At 37.9% G+C, this 18,824-nt stretch overlaps 1 protein-coding gene across 1 annotated transcript in view; it reads right to left on the bottom strand.

The window, feature by feature from the left end:
* CFAP44 (cilia and flagella associated protein 44) overlaps window positions 1–18,824 on the bottom strand; it is a 139,052-nt gene that overhangs the window by 111,145 nt on the left and 9,083 nt on the right. Inside the window, exons 3-8 of the mRNA XM_027581715.2 lie at window positions 17,819–17,956; window positions 17,136–17,295; window positions 13,452–13,614; window positions 9,387–9,489; window positions 4,210–4,426; window positions 2,413–2,527 (exon numbers count right to left, since the gene is read on the bottom strand). Coding sequence (XP_027437516.2) covers window positions 2,413–2,527; window positions 4,210–4,426; window positions 9,387–9,489; window positions 13,452–13,614; window positions 17,136–17,295; window positions 17,819–17,956 — 896 coding nt within the window. The remainder of the gene's footprint in view (window positions 1–2,412; window positions 2,528–4,209; window positions 4,427–9,386; window positions 9,490–13,451; window positions 13,615–17,135; window positions 17,296–17,818; window positions 17,957–18,824) is intronic.

Genomic DNA, 18,824 nt, shown 5'->3' with positions numbered 1-18,824 from the left:
TATTCCATTGTAGATTCTAGTTTTTAAGAGTGATAGTATTAAATGTTATAAGATGTGTCAAAAATTGTGAGGCCATTACTGAACTTAGCAGATTATAGCATAATAATATCCAATTTCAAACAAGAATAATCATTTGGAACCAGCTCCTATTAATCCATTTAATCCAGCACTTCCCCAAGTGTGTACCACCAAACACTAGTTCTTAGGATGTTTAACAGGTATTAGATAATAAGTCATACTAATTAAGTATTGACTTTGTGCCAAGTGCTGCTTGAGCATTTTATATACATTATTTAATCCTAAAAACCCATTTGAACTAGGTACATTTATTGGGGGTACCATGTATAGTTATACAGGTTGGGTGCTTTATTTTCCCAGAAAAGACAGGCCAATAGGAGCCCTAACTATTATTATTCCCATTTTACAAAAGAGAAAACTGAACAGTTAAATAGCTTGCACAAATACCCATAGCAGTCAGGATTTTAAACCAGGAAACTTCACTCAAAAGTTCCTGTCCTAACACTGCCTCCAAAGACAGATGCTTGGATAAACAAAATCAAACAAGTTTCTTTTCTCTAGGACCCCTTGGAAACTTTAACATAGAAGTGTTCACTGGAAATCACTGAGAGGAATTTCTAGATACAAAGGAGTTTGACCAAGAAAGTCTTGTTTTCACAGAGCTTCTGTGCAGACTAATGTTCCATGAAACACCCTTGGGAAACTCGGATCTAGTTCTTGCCTGCCCGCTCCTCATGGGCATCCCAGTTCCCTCTCACCTAGACTAGTTCACTCAGTCTTTTCTACCTCCCCAGTCTACTTATATTATCCCTTCTACCTGTTTGACCTATTACTAAACCTCAGCTCACTTTTGATAGTCTTATTTAGACTTGCTTTCTTCCGTCCGGTGACAAAAACCACCAGAAACCACCCATGCCTGCCAGGTATTCCCTTCTGAAAGGTCATGCATGCTTAGTTTTCTTTTTCCATTTGTCCTGAAAAATGAAATGAAAGTGACATCTTCCTTCTTGGCTCATCCCCTTGACTCCAGATTTCCCTTCCCCCAATTTGTTTGGCATTTTGTGGCCAGATTGATATAGAACTTCATTTGCAACTCTACTCTTCCAATGTCTAATAGTTCTACCTGGCTGTTAACCTCCTTATACATAGGACCCAACTATATTTCTCAACCTAATTTCCCACTCTTTGCCAACATGAAAGCTCTTTCTTGAGTAGCCCTTCAAATATAGGACATTATTCCTAACTCTAAACATATCCTTTCATGTCTCTCATCTAAAATAGCTTCTTTTCTCCCCTACATACACACAAATCCTACTGAACCTTTTAAAGATATATCTTATGGCATGTTTTGCTTTTTTGTTTTTTTTTTTTTAAAGATTTTATTTATTTATTTGAGAGAGAAAGAGCAGGGCAGGAGCAGAGGGAGAGGGAGATAATCTCCAGCAGACTCCCCACTGAGCACAGAGCCCTGCACAAGGCTGAATCTCAGGCCCCTGAGATCATGCCATGAGCAGAAACCAAGAGTCAGACGCTTAACTGACTGAGCCACCCAGGCACCCCTTGTGGCATGTTTTTAACAATCTTTATCTTAGTTTAATTCTTAGGTTATTCAGAATTTGAAGCCAAAATTATTTATCATTTTATAGTTTTGGATATATATTTATTTAACCAGAATGCAAGGCTTTTGATTTCCTCCCATACAACATGATTCCAAATTGAGACTATCTACTAGGTAGATGACTACCCTTTAAAGTAATATTTGTATGCTGGCATTTAATTATAACTGAGATGTTCACAATACTATATAACTCATCCTAATAGGAAGCCAAATACAATATTAATAGAGAACTAATCCTCTAGGCAATATGCCCACAAATTTTGCAAGAAGAAGAGAGAAAATAAACTAACGTTAAAGAATAAATTAACAGATTAAAGTTGAGTGCCTTTGTAGGTGCCACTGTGAAGTGGCTCAATCTTCCTAAGTAATAATCTGACAATAAAAGAGAAAGCCACAAGACTGATACAACCTTTGAACCAGTAAGTCCTCTTGGAGCATCATGACAAAAGAGGAGGGACAGATAAACATAATAATCCATGACAATAAGTGACAATATGTCACTATGTAAATATATTAAAATGCTTGCATACTCTATATATGCATGTATAATATTTAGCATAAAAAAGGTATTTACATGTGGATTATGACTACTCCCTAGAACTATAGTAATTAAAATTGATAATCTGAAGAGGCAAAATTACATGTTCATTATATTTACAATGATAGTATCCATTATTACTAACATCGGCAATGGTTTTTAGAATGTGTAATATACTTTCATATATTTTCATTTTGAAAACATAATTTTATTATTGTAGAACAGTGGCTGTACTCACCTTCCCATCCGGGAGCTGCATGTAACCTTCTATACCAGTAGTGGCTGTTTTGCCAAATCGACCCAATGAGCCCTGAAGCTTGAGACCAGTGAATGTTAGAGCCATTTCCCAGAACCTGCAAACAAGAAAGAGACTGAATGTACCTCAAGGAGGCTTTATTTTTATTATCACTCAAGCATTTACATGTTTCAGAGTCACATATATTATTTCATTTATTAATTCATCTAACTAATGTGTATTAAGTATCAACTACCTGTCAGGCAAAGTTCTAGGTAATATGAATTCAGAATTGAGCAAAATAGACAAAATAAATTCCCTGCTTTTCAGGATATTTTATCTTAGAGTCATGCTGTCCTATGCAGTTGGCCCAAGCCAAGTTTGACTATCTTAATTTAGACTTAATGTAATTAACACTAAATCAAATTAAAAACTCTGTTTCAGTCAGACCAGCCAGTTTCAAATACTCAATAGCTACATGCAGCTAGTGTCTACTAGACTGGACAACATAGAACATTTCCATCTTGGCATGTAAAAAGATGTAAAAGTTTTCAAAAAATTCTAATTTACTTGCTGTGTAGCTTAAAAGTGATTGTGCTCTCAATCTCTCATGAATAAAATAAGAATACTAGTAGAACCTACCTCATAAAATTGTTGAAAAACTCTTAGAACACAGTGCCTTGCACATAAAATCAATGAATAAAGGTTGGTTATTACTAGCATTTATTATTAATAGTTTAAGTGAACAGTCAGATGATGAAAAACATGTAGAAAAAAGAATCTGGCCTACCAACTAGATATAAAATAGATAATGGATGGTATTAACAAGCCAGTAATATGAAGCCAAAAGTTTAAATAACCAACATCCTTCTCCAAGGCTTTCGTAGGTCCCCTGATCATACATTTCCATATACTCTGTTTCTTCTACAGCACTTCATACATGAAATTATTCGATTTCTCTCTCCAAAGATACAATGCAAAGAAAATATGCACTTTACTAAATGATGGGAGAATGTAAAGAATTGGAAATTTTTAGCCGAAAGCTAGCAGATTATTTGAGAATTCCCCCAAATTTCCATTTTAAAATCTATTCAATTAATCTGTATTTCTAAGGAATAAATAAGAAGAGAGCCAGGTTTAAATTGGAATAAGAGATACTTAGGACAAAAATGTCTTTCTCGAAAAGGACACTGGAAATCTAGTTATGAGCAGCTCGAAGGAGGTGGTAGAAGGTTGTTAAATAAATGCATAAGATAGGGTAGAACGAAGACCAAAAAAGACAAAATCATTCCATCCTGAAAAAGCAGAGTATGAAAGAGTGAAAAGGACATGGAATTTTGAGCCAGATACCTGAGATCAAGAGTAGGTTCTGTTACAATTTAGTACTGAGGGTCCTGTGTTAGGAATGATTCTGTTATAACTCATGTTTTACAGATGAAGACTGAGTTCAGAGATGTCAAAATGACTTGGCCATCATACAATATTGCTGCCACAAATTTAAAAGTGGACCTGAAAACTCAATATGCCATGTTAGTAAGCATTATACAAACCCTTTTAGGTGGTAAAGCCTGTAAGAAGGCAGCAGGCTAAATTTAAAAGCCCTTCTTTTTATCTCTACTGGTTTCAGTAATAAAAGCCCCATATCCAATTAGCAAAGCACACTACAGTTAGCTTTGAAGATAACACATTTAAAAATTATCCTAATGTTAACATCAGCACAAATGTCTCCAGATGGCTGATCCTCTTAGACAATATCCTTAATGATAATCTACCAGCACCTGTACCAGTCATACAACCTACTTGATGTGGCCTGATCCCGATGTAGTAAGCTGCTCATCATCTTCAGGATTGAAAGTAACCTTAAAAACTTCCTGGGAAAAAGCTTTTGTCCTCAGTATGGGCTGTTCTTCTTTCCAATTCCAGATGGTCAGTGTGTAATCAGGGTTGCTGCCAACAGAGGCTAGCAAGGTACCATTGTAGTTAAAATCCACATAAGCATAACCCAGCTCAGTCCCATCTGAAAGGATGAATGGGAGTCTAATGAACAAAGGCAACATTTCATTTTCAAAAGTATATTATTAAAAAAAAAAGAGGGAAAGAGACTGAGTACCCTTGGTGATAACTATTGATGAAAGAATGCCAAGAATTCCCAAAGAAACAATCCAAAATCATGCATCACCCTTGGCTTTAGAATGAATTACATGACATGAGGGGTGAGAGTGAAGAAATCTTGCATGAGATTTTGCATGAGAAAAACACCTTGAGAACACATTTCATTTTATGGAGTGGGGGAGGGAGGTACAAAATCCTGTTAGATGGCAGAAAGGTATCAATCTGTAATTCGAAATTTGCCACTGGAATATTCATCAAATAAAAATTGAGGACTTCAGGCTTCTGGTTATGCATGTAAGGAGCCTGGAAGTCACCATTCCATCCTAACAACAAATAAAAAGCTGAACACACTGAAAAATCAACAACTCTTGTTGGATTCATAAATGAAGGAAGGACACAGGGCAAGTGGCTGCTCCCAAGACTGGAGAGACCGGTGGGTGAGGTGCATTTGCAACTTACCACAGCAGGAACTCACAAGCAGCAACAGCTAAAACAGCAGAGAGAACCAGGGCCAGGGTAATAAAACCTGAACAGTTATAACTGAAGAATTGCTGGAGCTCAGTGTGGACAAGTTGGAGAGTTAAAAACTCCAGGGGCACCCAGTCATAAGTGGGCCCCAACAATATTGTGAGATTTATCCCCAGGAGCTTGACCAGGTTCCCACAGTAAATACTAGAAAAACAACTCAGGCTTTCAACAGGGGGAGGGGGGAAAGGAACCATTTTGAAACACACCAGAACACTCCGTTCTTCTTAATAAGGCCTGCCCTCAGGAGAAACTAATTAACCAGAGCCTAATTAACCTGGGGAAGGAAATACCCAACTCTAGCCCCCTCTAACTGATGTGGTTTTGGAGTATAGGTGAGGTTCGGTGGGTGGGGTCCGGAGCCAACGACAAAGAAAGAATTCTTGAGATGTCTTTGGTGCAAAACGATGGTTTTATTAAAACACGGGGATAGGACCCGTGGGCAGAAAGAGCAGCTGCACCAGGGTTGTGAAAGGTGGCTGATTATATACCATGGGGCTGGGGGAGGTAAGGAAAAAGGGAGGTTTTCAAAAGAACTTTCATATGCTAAAGAGGACCTACAAGACACAAGAGGCCTCACCATTGTCAAATTAAGGTTGTTTTACCCTCTAGCAAGGCATCAACATTAAGATAGTTGGGAGCTTCCTCGAGGAACATTACACTCTGCCGATTCAAGTATCTGTCAATGGGCTGCAGGTTATAAGGACATTTAATTGTATCTACATTTCCTTCTGGAAGCTAGGTTATTGATAGAAATGCTTTGTTCTTGTAGATTGCTAAGACATTTGTAAACTGAGGGAGACTCAGATCTTGCAGGATTGTGATCTCTATAAGTTAACGATTTGTTTTTCCTTTCCTTAGCTTTAGGGCAGCCAGGAGTGTCTGAGGAATGTCACATATATCCCATGGGGGAGGCGGTTTGTGGGGTGTCAGTTTCTGCTTTGTCCTCAGCTTACCTTCTATTCCCTCATCATAATCATCCTGTCCCACCGAAGAGGGAGAAAACAACTCAGAAACATTTGTGAAGTTCAGTTCAGAGGCAGTCTCACTAAAAATTTGAGACTTAATCAGAGAACTAAAGAACAATTCCCCTCCCCCACACACCTTACCACCAAGTTATAAAAGGCCTATTTATGGCAATTATCTTTCCCCACTACACCATGTCTGTCTATCAAGAAAAAATTACAAAGCATACTAAAAGGCAAGAAACACAGTTTGAAGAGACAGAACAAGCATCAGAACCCAATATGGCACAGATGTTGGAATTATCAGATTGGGAATTTAAAACAACTATGATTAATATGCTAAGTGCTCTAATGAATAGACAATATGCAAGAACAAATGGGCAATGTAAGCAAAGAAATGGAAATCCTAAGAAAGAACGAAAAGGAAATGCTAGAGATAAACATTATAACAGAAATGAAAAATATCTTTGGTGGGCTCATTATTAAACTGGACACAGCTGAGGAAATAATCTCTGAACTACAGAATAGATTAATAGAATCTTCAGAGAACTGAAGAGCAAAGAGAACAAAGACTGATAAAAATGGAACAGAATATCTAAGAACTATAGAACAACTACAAAAAGTATAATGTATGTATAATGGGAATACCAAAAGGAGAAGAAAAAGAGAAACAGAAGAAATATTTCAAACAGTAATGACTGAGAATTTCCCACAAATTAATATCAGACACCAAACCACAGATCCAGGAAGCTCAGAGAACACCAACTAGAATAATGCCCAGAAAACTACAGAAAATGAAAATAAAGGAAGAACTCCTAAAAAAAAGCCCAACAGGGAAAAAAACCTTACCTATAGAAGAATGAAGAGTTATATCCAACTTCTCTTCAGAAACCATATAAGCAAGAAGAATGGACTGAAATATTTAAAGGAAAGGAAGGAAAAAAAAACCCCACCAACCTAGAATTCTGTACCTTGTGAAATTATCCTTCAAAAGTGACAGATATATACTTTCTCAGACAAACACTGAAGGAATTTGTTGCCAGGAGACCTGCTTTGCCAGAAATGTTAAAAAGAAGTTCTCTAAACAGAAGGCAAATAACATAGGTCAGAAACTCAGATATACATAAAGGGATGAAGAGGACTGAAGGAGTAAGTGAAAGTAAAATAAAAAACTTGTTTTTCTTATTCTTAATGTAACAAACAATAGTTCAAGAAAACTACAAAACAGTATCTTTCATGAACATAGACGCAAAAATCCCCAACAAAATATTAGCAAATTGAATCTAACAATGTACAAAAACAATTAGATTATTATTTTGTGGATATCAACAAACTGATTTTACAGACAGACAAAAGACCCAGAATAGTCAACATAATATTAAGTGAAAAGAACAAAGTTGGACTGATAATACCTGACTTCAAAACTTCCTGTAAAGCTACAGTAATCAAGACAGTGTGACACTGGGGAAAGAACAGATAAAGAGATAAATGGAACAGAATAGAAAGCCCAAAAATAGACCAACAGGAATATATTCAGCTGATCTTTGACAAAGGAATGGAGGCAATATAACAGAGCAAGGACAGTCTCTTCAACAAATGGTGCTGGAACAGCAGGACGTCCATAGGCAACAAATAAGCAAACAAGCAAACAAATAAATTAATGTAAACATAGACCTTATACCTTTCATAAAAATTAACTCAAAATGGGTCGTAGGCCTAAGTATAAAATGTGAAAACATAAAAGTCCTAGAAGATAACAGAGAAGAAAACCTAGACGACCTCGGGTATGGTGATGCCTTTTTAGATTCCACACCAAAGACAGACGGGACCCATGAGAGAAATCACTGATAAGCCAAGATTCATTAAAATGAAAAACTCCTCAGAGAAGGGCAATGTCAAGAAAATGACAAAACAAGGCACAGACTCGGAGAAAATATTGCAAAAGGCATATGTGATAAAGGACTGTTACCAAAAATATACAAACAGAACTCTTGACACTCAACAATAAGAAATAAACAACTCAATTAACAAAATGGGCCAAAGACCTTAACAGACAGCCTCACCAAAAACATGCAGGTTAACACATAAACATTTAAAAAGACGCTCCACATCCTATGGGAAACACAAATTTAAAGACTGAGATACCGCTACACACCTATTTAGAATGGCCAAAATCCAAATCACTGACAACACTGAATGCTGATGAGGATGTGGGGCAGCAAGAGTTCTCATGCCCTGCTGGTGGGAATGCAAAGTGGTATGGCCACTTGGGAAGACAGTTTGGCAGTTTCTTACAAAACTAAGCAGACCCTTACCATGCTCCAGTAATTATGCTCTTTGGTATATACCCAAAGTAGTTGAAAATTTATGTTCACACAAAAACCTGTATTCAGGTGTTTATTGCAGCTTTATTCATAATTGCCAAAATTTGGAAACAACTAAGATGCCCTTCAATATGCAAATGAATAAACAGTGGTGCATCCAGACAACAGAGTATTATTCAGCACTAAAAAGAAATGGGCTATCAAGCCATGAAAAAACAGGGAGGAACCTTAAATTCATATTCCTAAGTGAAAGAAGCCAATCTGAGAAGGCTACACACTGTATGAGTCGAACTATATGACATTCTGGAAAAGGCAAGCCTGTGGGGACAATAAAAAGATCAGCGGTTGCCGGTGTGGAGGCAGTCATAAATAGGGAGAGCACAGGGGACTTTTTAGGACAGTGAAAATACACCATATGAGATTATAAGGATGGATATACATCATTAGACATTTGTCTAAACCCAGAGAATACAACACCAAGAGTAAACCTCAGGGGACACTGTGGACTCTGGGTGACTATGATGTGCTAACAGAGACTGGTCCTCAGTAAAAAATGTACCTGGTGAGTGATGTTGATAACAGGGAATGTTATGCATGAGTAGGGGAAGAGGGCTATGGGAAATCTCTGAACCTTCCTCTCAATTTTATTGTAAATCTAAAACTGCCCTGAAAAGTAGTCTGTTTACAAAACTACTAAAATTAATTATATGGAAAGCAAAATTCATAAGAGAACTGTGGTGATTAAGTTCATGTGTGGTTATTTTAATCTGGGTGGGCCTTGTTCAATCAGTTGAAAGTCCTTAAAGGCAAAACTGAGGTTTCCCTGAGGAAGATGAAATTCTACCTGAACATGTAGCATCAGCCCCAGCCCAAGAATGTCCAGCCTACTGGCCTGCCCTACAAACTTCAGACTTGCCAGCCCCTACAAGTACATAAGCCAATTCCTTTAAATAAATCTTTTTTCTACCTCCTCCTAGCTCTGTGTCTCTGGAAGACCCTGAATGTGGTTAACCTTGAACATGTAATATTTTAGAGGATATACTGAGCTCACCTTCAAGGATTCTGTAGGGCTTCAAAGAAGGATATTCATAGATGATAATCTTTGGGAAAACACCTTTTTCAGCTACAGTGAAGTAAGTTTTATCAGGATGAACCTATAAAAAGTAAAATCTCACTTAAATAGTAAAAAGAGAATTTTCTTATAAATAGTTCTATTAATGTAGTATTTAGCATCTGTGATTTTATAATTTATTAGGATCCACTCCAATAGAAAACAAAAAAATGGGCATCTGATAAGTACATGGTGATGGATGTGATTTAAACTGAAACCTAGGGGAATACTCAAAAATTTTAAGTTTTACTTTTGTTAATAGAGTCACCTCTACCTCTACAATTTTTTTAGTTGCCATCAGAAGAGCTAGAACACTGGTTCTCAATTGTTAGCACACATCAGAACCGCAGGGAGGGCTTATTAAGGCACAGAGGGCAAGCCCTACCACCAGTTTCTGATTCAGTACATCAGGGCTGGGCCCCCAAAATTTGCATTTATATCTCTAACAAGTTCCAGGTGATGTTGATGCTGCTAGCCCAGGGACCACTCTTTGAGAACAACTAAGTTAGATGAATTGTTTACCCTCCATATATAAATCAGCCTAAATTTTTGTACAGAAAAATTCACGTTTCCAGAGTAGGTTACAGCTCAATTTAAAAAAAAATTCACCTTGGACAAATTCACCACAAATATATATAAACTTACTAGAAGTGAGAAAGATAAAATATTTCTAAGCCAGATGCAGAGGAAAATATAGTAAATATGCCCTGGGTAAACTATTTGGGTCAGCATTTCAAATGATAGCAGTATAAATCTTATAGAATTATATGTTTATTCCTGTTATTTTTGTTCATTGGTAAGCCAAGGTGCAGGAAGAGTAAATGGATAGCCTACAAATAAAAATAGGCTATTACAAAAGTAAACTAAGACACATATTGTGCTTTAGAAAATTCTATTTTCGGTTACCATGTTGCAACTCCCGATTTTATACCTGTGGAACAGGAGCTTTCCTCAGAGGATATAGGTTGCACTGTAGGTTTTGGTACCCAAAATAACATCGTAGCTTTTTTTCTTCTCCCCACACATGGGGCCATAAGACCTATAATAAGGTCTTCCTGCTGACACCTCTTCCATTCAAGTAAACACCCATCACTTCAGCTTGAAACCAGGCTTGGCTTTATAGGATGGACACTCAGTGAGAGAAAAACGCTTATTGCATGCTTATTATGTACCCCAGACACTGTGTACGTTTTATATGAACTAATTCCCTTAAATTTTACATCAACCTTGTGAGTTCGGATACCCTTATCCTTCCCATCTTTTTCATCAGGAAATAAGCACAGAGAGGCTAAGTAACTTAAAGTCATACACCTTGCAAATGTCAGAGGTAGGGTTCAAGCCAGGTGTTGGAAGCCAAGAAGAAAGGGGAACTAAAAAATAGGAGCTACGAAGGACTTAGGGGGAAACAGGTTACGACTACATCTTTCTAGATGCCCATTTACAGAAGAATATTGTGTGGGATATGCGGTCACAGAAATCTGTATAGGAATTCAGGCAAATCTTTTACCCCTCTAGGTTTGGCCTCCAGTAAGGGAAAAAGTTTCAGCCCTTTCAGATCAGAAGCTCTGTGGGGTTGAGTTTGGTGTTTCATTCTTAGTGGAGACCTGGAATTAATGAGTCATTTACTTTTCACTCAACATACTATCTTTTCTGAAAGATAGTTGATATGCCCGCAAAACCCATTTCTCACAGGTTTCTTATTGCCCTGCAAGAACACTTCTCATCCACAAATGGATAACTGTTTCAGAAAAAAATGAAGTGATGAGGACAGCTGAGGAAAGGCCCTGTCCAGGCACTGACAGCTCCAGCATGCATGGAGAAAAGCCCTGTGGACATGCAAATGCCCAGAGCCCAGGGGGATGAGGATTCGGATTAGCTTTCTTGACCACAGTACACCTCTACCTACTGACCTCAGACCAAATTATTGTACAAGAAAATAGAAATTTCAAAACTACTATTGGCCATAAAGTGAGAGGAAAAACAGTGATAGCTACCTGTTTCCCAGTACTCTGCAGGTGATGTGGACCTCAGGGCTCATGACACCTCAGGGTGGCCCCTGACTGACTTCCCTCCACAGAACCCGTGATCCTCACGTTGGGACTGTAAATATTTGTACACAGCTGGTGCCACAGTATCATGTACTTGTATGGATCTAGGTTTTTGTTTTTTTGCTTTTTAATATAAGTCTTGCCTCTTTAGATGGATTTTAAACTCTCTGAATTCATAGAGGTCCTGAACCCTTCTTCATTTAAATCCCTGCATGTTCTGAGTACTGTTGGACACACAATGTAATATAATAAATTCTTGTTGGGGAGCCTGGGTGGCTCAGTCATTTGAGCATCTGATTCTGGCTCAGGTCATGACCTCAGGATTCTGGGGTCCTGGGATCGAGCCCCACATCAGATCCACGCTCAGTGGAGAGTCTGCTTGTCCCTCTCCCCTTCCCTACCCCACCCCGTTCCTGCTCTCTCTCTCAAATAAATAAAATCTTTTAAAAATAATCATAATTAATTAATTCTTGTTGAGGACAGGGACTTTACCATGCACACATGTTATGTATAGATAGATGATCAAAAAAGAAATAATCATGAGACTATCTTCACTCATCCATCTCACCATACCCTATTTCCACAACCACTCCAAGTTCTATTTGTGGATCTCAGATTTTCCTTACCTTCTCCATTTCCATTCATGTCCCTATTTCACTTCTCAGAGCAAGAATCCTCAAAACCTCTCCACTCACCTCCATCTCTAATCTAAATACCCTACCAGGTCCCATCTAATCTAATCAAAAGTATTTCCCACCACTCCCTGCTAGATTGGCCCAGTCTCTCTGTTGGAGCTGCACCAGGCTTTCTGTTGGAAGCCCTCCACCTCTGCAGGGTGTGGTGATGTGGGCCTTGCACCTCCCAGTTCGTTCTGGGCTACTCACACCTGACAGGCAGGGTAAGAGCAGGGCAGACTTCTATTTAGATCATGATCCTTCTAAAAAACCCTTTGAGCATCTGCTATGGAAGTGCTGCTTATATGTACCCCAAATCCTGCGTATTTCTCCTCCTTTCCCTGTCTCACACAGCCTACTCTGAACAGGGGCCCCTCTCATGACTCTAAAGACACCAAGAAGTGTTTCCCGGATTGTTATTGGTGAGAGCAGATCTAGGGAAACCTGCTTTTAAGGTTCACAGAGTAGAAAAACAGTCAAGGTAAAAACTCAGGTATAGGGCCAAGTGCTATAGAGAGGTCAGGTAAGATATAGTTAGAAAGGTATTCTTTGGATTTGGCTACTCAAATCAGCTGGCCATTGGTCACTTTAGTAAGGGCAATTTCAGTGAGGTGGGAGGGAAATAAACAGCAGAAGCTTGGCTTTGAAGGGAAAAGTCAGCAGGTAAAGAGAAGGCATGGTTAGAGAGGGGCCCTTTAAGGTGAGAACAAGTTGATTTAGTGTGCTTTTATGCTGAGGATGAAAAGTCTAAGGAAGTAGAGGCCAAAGATACAAGAAAGAAGGTGACTGATGGAGACAGTCACCGGAGGAGGAAGGAAGAGACAGCCTCCAAATCACATGCAAATCCTTTTGTCGACTGCTCAAAATTACTGAACGTACAACCTATACTTGATTTCTTAATGTTTGATTCTATACCTACATCTTATCTGGCATTTATCTCTATTTATTATTAGGATTATCATTGGTGCTATTCATCTGAGTATTTTTGCAGAATGGCAACATGGAGTTCAATATGAAAACCCTGCAGGACTGGGGGAAGCCACTTAGCCTCTACCAGCTCCAGTTTCCTTATCTGCAAAATGAGATGATAGTATCATCAACATAATGTTGTAATACTGCACAGAGATCATGTCAGTGAATGGAGTGGTTGTAATCATTGAATTGGAAATGCCTTAATCCTGCAGTACTGCATATGGTATTGGCACCTAACAGCCTGGCTGGTCCACAGAAGAAACAAATACAAAAGGATAGATTTTTTTTGTCCTAAATCACTACCAGCATACCCCAATGACACCAATTCCTCTCCCACTGCTACTTCGCAGGTACATCTGTTCCTTGGTTTTCAAATTCAGAAGGATCAGCTGGTTCCCAGCTATGTACATCACAGTATTGCTGTCCAGAAGTTGTAGGTTGGCCCGCTTTCTGCATTCATAACCAAAGGAATGACTGAGGGAAAGTTGTTAAGGGAAGAAGTGAAACAAAGTAAACATCCTAGAGATAGGAAACATAATGAAATAAATACATTTTTTAAAGTTGTGACATTAGACAAAGGTTCAGTGTTGAAGTAGTGGAATTTTACTTTGAAACCCAGAGTTTTTATTTATTACTAATGCAACTTTGTTTTTAAATGAGGTGAAAATTCTTATACTCTGATTTAATCAATATTTTAATTTTCCTAGGGAGATCCTGAAAGCAGATTAATTTTATAAAAGTATTATACAGGCCTCTTCCTTGATGTTGAAAGGCGAAATGTTTAAAATTCTGACAATGTTTTGAAGTTCTGACAAACCAGTGACAATCTGACTAATATAATAAATCCACATAAATGTAATTGAAATTTAATTCATATGAACAAATTATGAAAATGGACTAAATAATATATAGTATATAAATATGTATAATAAATATGCTAACATTTCCTTTCTGAGCTCATTAGTATGTATAGGTGTGTAGATGAGTGTGTGTGTGTGTGTGTGCGTGCACGCGCACATTTATGCTATAGAGGAAATCTGAACTAATTCAAAATAGAGGTTAAAATAATCTAAGTTTTTATAAAACATCTTTTAAATGTACATTGTTACTACATTCAAGTTCAAATTAATATAACCCAAAATATAAATGTAATAAGTAAATGAGATTATCTATAAAAAATATAGTTTGCAAAAGAAATATATTACATAGTGTATCTTAAGTAGATGGATTCATATTTTCTAAGAACTCACTGTTGAACACAAAAGTTAAAGGATCATTGGAGAAATCTTTATTTCTCGGGCCCTTCTTTAAAAAACAAATTCTGACTTTAGAGGTTTACCCTTATTTGTAAGTGAATATTTTTATTTATTTATTTTTTTGTAAGTGAATATTTTTAGAGAAACTATGTAGAATTTTTAACAAGAAGAATATCTACAATTGTAAAAAAGAGAAAATTTTAATGCAATTTGAATTGTGAAGTATATATAAATTACAACCAACTATACATAACTATACTTAGCTCATTGCCTAAGAGTTAAATTGAAAAAGAGAGAGAACATTTCAGGGCTTTTGATCTGTTCAAGAAAAAGGAATTTTATCAATTTAATAAAGATATAAACACCTAAAACTGAATTTTACATAAAAGCGCAAATAAATTTGTGATCCAAAGATCTTGCTGAAGCTATTCAGGCCTCATGGAAACTATCTGAGGCCTCCCTACAAATAAAGAGTGGGAACCACAGGCTCTTTATCTTCACAGAGCCTGGTATGGGGCAGGAGGCTTCACCTACCCTCCTTTTCCCTTTCCCCAAGCTGCTGTTCTCACCTTTCCTTCCTTCTCTCCTTTCTCTGTTCCCAGGTGCCAGTGTAACACTTTGGAAGGCTAAAGGCTAGGTCTATAGCTGTAAGAGTACAAGTAGGCTACCATCTCTTCAGTAACTTGGGTGGTGGTTGGGGATCACACATGTGATCATTTATCTGATATTATCATCTCTAATTTCGGGGTGGGGGGCGACTCCCTTTTACTTGCTGCTGCTCTCCAATGCAGAATGGGTAAGATTGTTACTTCCCAGACTTTCCCCTTCCAAATCACAGCCTGCTTCTTCTCGCAGGTCATCTCTATTTCCCAGAGTGCCGAGTGCAGTGTCTTGAGCCTTAGGCATTCAGTAAATGTCCTTTGGCAGGGCGCCTGGGTGGCTCAGTTGGTTAAACCACTGCCTTCGGCTCAGGTCATGATTCCAGAGTCCTGGGATCAAGCCCCGCATCAGGCTCCCTGCTCATGCAGGAAGCCTGCGTCTCCCTCTGCCTGCCGCTCCCCCTGCTTGTGCTCTCTCTCTGACAAATAAATAAATAAAATCTTTAAAAAAAATAAAATTGCATTTAATTATATCTTATATAAATTACGCTATGGTTTAGATGATATTTTTTAAAGATTTTTTTTTTTTTTGAGAGAGAGAGAGAGAGAGAGACAGCGAGAGAGGGAACACAAGCAGAGGGAGTGAGAGATGTTCCAAAGAGGCAGCTTTTGATTCAAGGTCTGGAAAAGCTGATAATGTAAGCTATTCAAAAATGGGACAAGGTACTTTGTGACTTCCCTGGTGTTGAAAGTGTTCACAAAAAGTCTATAGCTTATATAGCTACTCATCCAGCATAAATATAAGCAATTCACACCTTGAGTCAAAAGTCAAGGTCACTCTGACTCTTATTATTTGGAATCTAGGCATATCTCTCCAATACTGAGATCCCTGTATCCTGGAGCAGCAAGTCCCCAGTATTGGGGGCTGGGAGAAGACAACACAATCAAAAGTACCTGAGAAGCTTTTTCAGACTACAAGTCCCCAAGTCCCTCTCCCCACGGATATGATGCGGTAGGTCCAGGAAAGGTACCAGACTATGTGTATTTCAGGAAAAGCTTCAGGGCGATAAACCACCTCATTTAAAACAAATAGGCAAGAGCATAACTTTTATCTGCAACTTGTCCAAAGACCACATATGCAAAAAAGTCCTCAGGAGAGAAGACTCCAAGTTATAAGATTCAGGGGGAATTAGTTTTAGGTACACCTGGGAATGAAACAGAAAACTATAATAACATGTTCTATTTTTACATAAAAAGCAAAACTGGAGTCAGGAAGTACATGGCCCTCCTCTTTCAGCACACCTTGTCTAAGAGGCCAGTCTGTGGTTTAGGCCATGTGGTCATCACCACCACCCCTCTGAAGGTAAGCGTACTAAATTGCCAGCCAAGGGCATGAATGGAAATCTTCTCCCAACTCCACCTGACAAACCTAACACCGTACAGTGAGAGCAGACCCTAAATCTTCTTGCTGATTATCCCCACCTTTAAATTTTTTCATGGACTCTTACTCTCCAGACCAATTTAAAACTTGTTATTTGAGGCCCTACTTCCTCAGGGTTGTCTTCTCTGATATTCATCTGATAAATAATGTGTAAGTACCACTGCCTGCCAATGACATCAATGTTTTAAGAAATCAATGATTTTTAACTTGGTAGGCATTGAGAAAGGGATGCCAGGCTGGTAGAGGTGAGAAACCAGGAGAAGAGGTCTTCTGGTCTCCTTCACATCATGTCTCATGAAAGAACAGCCAGAAAAGCATCATTTCTCTTTATGGTTATTCGGCATCAACAAAAGCTTGTTTAAATTAAAATCATGTATTTCTATCTCAACTTCTCTAAGTGCCAAGCTTCTTAGAATCACCTAAGACAGGGATCGGCAAACTTTCTGGAAAGGGACAGACGGTAAATATTCTAGGCTTTGTGGGCCAGGTGCCCTCTGTTATAACTACCTAATTCTGCCCTTGTAGTGTGATGGCAGCCACAGACAAAATGTAAATGAATAGGAATTGCTGTGTTCCAATAAAACTTTATTCACGAAAACAGACAAGAGGCCAGATTTTGTCCATGTAGGGCTAGTTTGCTGACCCCTGACCTAAGAAGCTGAAAACCAAAAATTACGCACATATAACTGGAGTGGATACACAAGTGTGAGAAGATCCAGTGGTATGTTCGAATCCGGAGTCACAAAAGGCATCGAAACAAGCTCCGTATAATTGTAGAAGAAGTTCTCCGAGATCTTCTTCTTAACTTTCTCCTCTGCCTCTTCTGAGGCTGGGGCAGGGGCTTCCATATACTGAGATTCTAAAAAGTTAAAATATTTTAACTAAGAAGAGCATCTGGTGAATCCTAAAATTGTATTTCACAAAGACAGGAGGAATGTACCTCGCCTGCAATACTCGAGCAGGAAGTACTACCAGTGGCCTGAACATGGGATGCCACCCACCAATGAGCGTATGGGAGGGAGAGCCAACCTGCCTATGTGCAGCAGGGTGAAGGCAGATCTCTAATCACGGTCCCCGCAGTCTCAAAGAGCAACTCCTAATCAGTCTCAAGGGTGAGTTATAATTCACCAGTCTGGGATGGAGCACTCCTTAGACCATCCTACTCCCCAGAAAACCAAGTCTGAGAGTTTGTATGTGATCCTCAGAAATGTAATACATAGCTACAGAGCTGCTAAATCACCCTGTTAAAGTATGTTCCATGCTTTTCCTTTTATCACCCCGACACATCCTGCAAGTTTTTATTTCTATGAATTTATAACTATTCAATTTGGGCTTGTCTTTAAAACAGTTACTATTACTGATAGGAAACTAATAATACTTACTTCCAATGTTATCCACATAGTCATCTTGAAATGAACTTGAACTTCCTTCCAAATGTTCCATATCATAATCATCATCCTCTAAATATGATTCTCTCCCTTCAATAAATGTTTCATCTGTGGCATCCTCTCTCACAGCAACTATTAAAAGTAATTTGTTTTAATAATTTCTACATTTTGAATTAAACATTTCCTTATTTCTAGAGTAACTAGTATTTTCTGATTACAAGAGAAGTAACTTAAAAATAAACTATGATAAGATATCTGGAAAACCTACAAATATTTGGAAATCAAAGAACATTTAAAAATAATATATGGGTCAAGGAGAAATCAACAAGGAAATTTAAAAATATTTCAAACTAAATGGTAATTAAAATATAACATGTCAAAATTTGTGGGATGCAACTAAGGCAATGCTTAGAGGGAAATTTCTAGTTTTTGGACACATGTAAGAAAAGAAGAAAAGTCAAGACTCAGTGACCTAAAGCTCTACCTCAGGAATCTAGAAAAAGCAAAAAGAAAATAAAATAAAATGATAGAAATAACAAAAGTGAAAGCAAGGATCAATTAAATAAAAGGCAACAAACAACAGAGAAAATTGGCAAAACCAAAATCTTACTCTTTGACAAGATCGACCAAATGGAGAAACTCCTAGCTAAACCAATCAAGAAGAAAGAGAGACCATACAAATCTCCAACATCAGGAATGAAAATACACCCTAGAGTTATACCAACAAATTTTACAATTTAAAAGAAATGTACAATTCTATGAAACATACAAAGTTACAAAACTTACAAAAGAAGAACTAAACAACCTTCTGTTTATTAAAAAAATTGAATTCATTAAAAATTTTCCCATTGAGAAAATTACAGGCCAACATACTTCACTGGTGAATTTTGCCAAACATTTAAGGAAGAAATAATATGAAGTCTACAGAAGACATTTCTGAAAGTAGAAGAGACCAAAATCTTTCCAGGTCTCCAGGCCAAAAAAAAGAGAGAAAGAGAGA

Source organism: Zalophus californianus, chromosome 1, assembly GCF_009762305.2.
Source record: "Zalophus californianus isolate mZalCal1 chromosome 1, mZalCal1.pri.v2, whole genome shotgun sequence".
Taxonomy (NCBI): Eukaryota; Metazoa; Chordata; class Mammalia; order Carnivora; family Otariidae; genus Zalophus; species Zalophus californianus.
Note: the sequence above shows the minus strand (reverse complement) of the source record. Positions and strands in the feature narration are given on the sequence as shown.